Raw genomic sequence first — 3146 nt, forward strand, 5'->3', positions numbered from 1 at the left:
AACATAACATAGCATAACATAATACGTTATTCTCCCTGTGGGAAATATTTCTCGGCTGTACAGGAAAGCTAAAACAAATGCAACAGTGAGCAACAACATTTTATAATTAATCATCCTAGCAACCATTTCAAGGACAGTTTTCAGTCTATCTTCTTGAAAAATAATATATAAAGATTAAAATCTGTGTTTGTCCATTTGAGTTTAGTGTGCATACACACGTAATGCTAAAACTGAAAATCGGATTTAAATATATACACGATTTTTTAGCCCTCTCTTAATTAAAACAAGTTCCTTTCGAAAAAAAATGCATGTCACAGGGTATGATTGTGAAAAATGGTATAAAGAAGAACACATCGAGAGACTGCAGAGTTTACCCAACACTTTCACCGGAGGTACCAACACTGAACAACTGACTGTGGAATGGGAAATCCTTCCTGGAAGGGCAACAATACATTTCTGACCCTGGATTCATGTATAAACCCTGAGGTTGGATAAGTATGCCAAATTTTAGAAGTTTACGTTAAATAAATAAGCAAACGCACACACATACTCACCAGCGCGCGCGCACTCAAGTACACACAAACTCATCACTCATAAACACGCAGGGACACACTACACACACACACACACACACATACACACACACACACACACACACACACACACACACACACACACACATACACACAGGAATAGTCTTCAGATGGACACACAAAATAACAAAGAAACCAACACTGTATTATGTTAGTTATTGTGACAGCGGTTTTGTGTTTGTCAGGTATTGGGTTGGAGATTTCCAAATTTTGAGCTTGGTACATCTGAGGTGGTGTCGCTTGCCTTGTGGTTAGGCTACCAGACTCGTAATCATGAAATTGTGGGTTCGGGGGTTCGGGAGTTCGAGCCTCAGCTCGGTTCGACGGTGTGTCCCTACGAAAGGCACTTTACATGAATTTCCCCCTTAGCTCGCTGCTTTCGAAGATGGCTCGGATGTCATGCCTATTAAATAATCTAATAGTGCTGATAGAGGCTGATAAACCAACAACTTCACCATTTTCACATCTGAACATCTGGCCGTCGTAACATTATTACAGTGGATTCCGCCTAAAGGGAACACGATTTATTCGAACAATCGGTTAAAGTGAACAATAGTTTGTGGTCCTGATTGAAACGCTATTTGTTTTTAAGTTTTAAAAAAGTTAATAAAATTAACCGGTTTCATGGGGAAATCAGACACAGTGAATGCCCAAAATTAGTGAAAGCAAAGAACGTACAGACCGTGTCACTGTCGCCAAGCTGTGAAAATAAAATTATTTGCCTTGGGCCTCGTCAGACAATCCCAGCACTGCTTTGGCGACGGCAGTCTCAATCAAAAAGAAAGAGCTCTAGTCTAGGCTCGCCTGCTCTGTTGTCCCCCCACCCCACCTGCACCCTAGACCCACCACTGCGCGAAGCTACTGTTTCTTGGCCTCCACCCTACCAAAATGGTTCAATTGAACATCGGATAAAGTGAAGACTTTATTCTGATCGCAAGAGTTCACTTTAAGCGGTCTCCTTTGTATTACTGTTTTGTTCTGATGTTTTGTTGCTGTTGTGTTGTATTGAACGCTTTTTATGTTCATTTAAAAACAAACTTCTATGTGGATTCAACTGAGAAATATGGACCAAAGCCTCACATATGGTCGATTTTAAGCACTAGAGGGTTGTCCCGAAAAATGCTGTTTTTAGAAAATCGAAGGTAAAGTTTTTGCCTCTGGTTCAGTTTCTTTAAAAGACAAGGAAGCGTTTTCTCTATAACCAGGCAAATATACACACCAATGGAACCAAACTTCTCTTATAGGTAGGGCAATATCCACTTTTGGTGTTGGTCAAGATTTCTGGAAACCCCCGAAATATGGATTAGCCCGCTTGCCCTTAAAAGAGACCAATATAAAAATGCAAGCTTGGAAAACACGAAACTTTAGCGGCCATTTCCTCGCTAATATTATATCTGACACAAGGAGACCCCCCATCTCCTTCAATTGCAGACATCTCAATTTCTATTCATGATTAATGAATAATTTTTCTTTTCGTTAAAAGTAAGAAAAAGGGACACGCTTTAAGATTAAACCAATAACCCCAAGATGTCTCCAACTCAAAATCTGATGAAGTTCCTGATTCCACAATGTCATGACATTTTCTAGTAATGTTTTGTATTGTTGTTATCGTTGTTCCTGCTGTTGCTGCTGTTAAGAAGTACAGGCTCACCAAACGTTGTTGTGTTGTATGTGTCAGGTATCGTGCTGGACTCTGGTGACGGTGTGTCCCACACTGTGCCTATCTACGAGGGATACGCTCTCCCACACGCCATCATGAGGCTGGACTTGGCCGGCCGTGACCTCACAGACTATCTTGTAACCATCCTCACCGAGAGAGGTTACAGCTTCACCACCACGGCGGAGCGAGAGATCGTCCGTGACATCAAGGAGAAACTCTGCTACGTCGCTCCGGACTTCGACACGGAAATGAATTCCGCTGCAACATCGTCTGCTCTGGAGAAGAGCTACGAGCTCCCAGACGGTCAGATCATCACCATTGGCAACGAGCGCTTCCGGTGTCCAGAGGCTCTGTTCCAGCCGAGTTTCCTAGGTCTTGAGATAGCGGGCATCCACGAGACGATGCACAACTCCATCATGAAGTGTGACGTGGACATCCGGAGAGATCTGTACGCCAATTCCGTCATGTCTGGCGGCTCGACCATGTACCCGGGCATCGCCGACAGGATGCAGAAGGAGATAACTGCTCTAGCCCCCAGTTCAGTGAAGATCAAGGTGATTGCTCCCCCTGAGAGGAAGTACTCGGTCTGGATCGGAGGCTCCATCTTGGCTTCTCTCTCCACCTTCCAGCAGATGTGGATCTCCAAACAGGAGTACGACGAGTCCGGGCCGGCTATTGTACATAGGAAATGTTTCTAGATAGAAAGTTGATGAATAAAGTCTAAGAAACACGATTGCTGGTAATATGTGTGTGTGCGCGTGTTTGTGTGTGTGTGGGTGTGCATGCGTGCGTGCATGTGTATGTGTATGTGTGTTTGTGTGTGTGTTAGTATGCTCATATGTGTGTATGTGTGTGTGTGTGTGTGTGTGTGTGTGTGTGTGTGTGTGTGCATG

The 3146-nt window shown here is 43.5% G+C and overlaps 1 protein-coding gene and 1 long non-coding RNA gene across 2 annotated transcripts in view; one reads left to right on the forward strand and one right to left on the reverse strand.

Moving 5' to 3' along the window:
* Positions 1 to 3146, forward strand: part of LOC101845889 (actin, clone 302) — a 12982-nt gene that overhangs the window by 2433 nt on the left and 7403 nt on the right. Inside the window, exon 3 of the mRNA XM_013089728.2 lies at positions 2272 to 2719. Within this exon, the coding sequence (XP_012945182.2) occupies positions 2272 to 2719 (448 nt within the window). The remainder of the gene's footprint in view (positions 1 to 2271; positions 2720 to 3146) is intronic.
* The window catches only part of LOC106013584, a 6287-nt gene continuing 5370 nt past the window's right edge, over positions 2230 to 3146 (reverse strand). Inside the window, exon 2 of the long non-coding RNA XR_001185383.2 lies at positions 2230 to 2375. This is a non-coding gene — a long non-coding RNA (uncharacterized LOC106013584). The remainder of the gene's footprint in view (positions 2376 to 3146) is intronic.

This window comes from Aplysia californica, unplaced genomic scaffold, assembly GCF_000002075.1.
Source record: "Aplysia californica isolate F4 #8 unplaced genomic scaffold, AplCal3.0 scaffold01027, whole genome shotgun sequence".
Lineage (NCBI taxonomy): Eukaryota > Metazoa > Mollusca > Gastropoda > Aplysiida > Aplysiidae > Aplysia > Aplysia californica.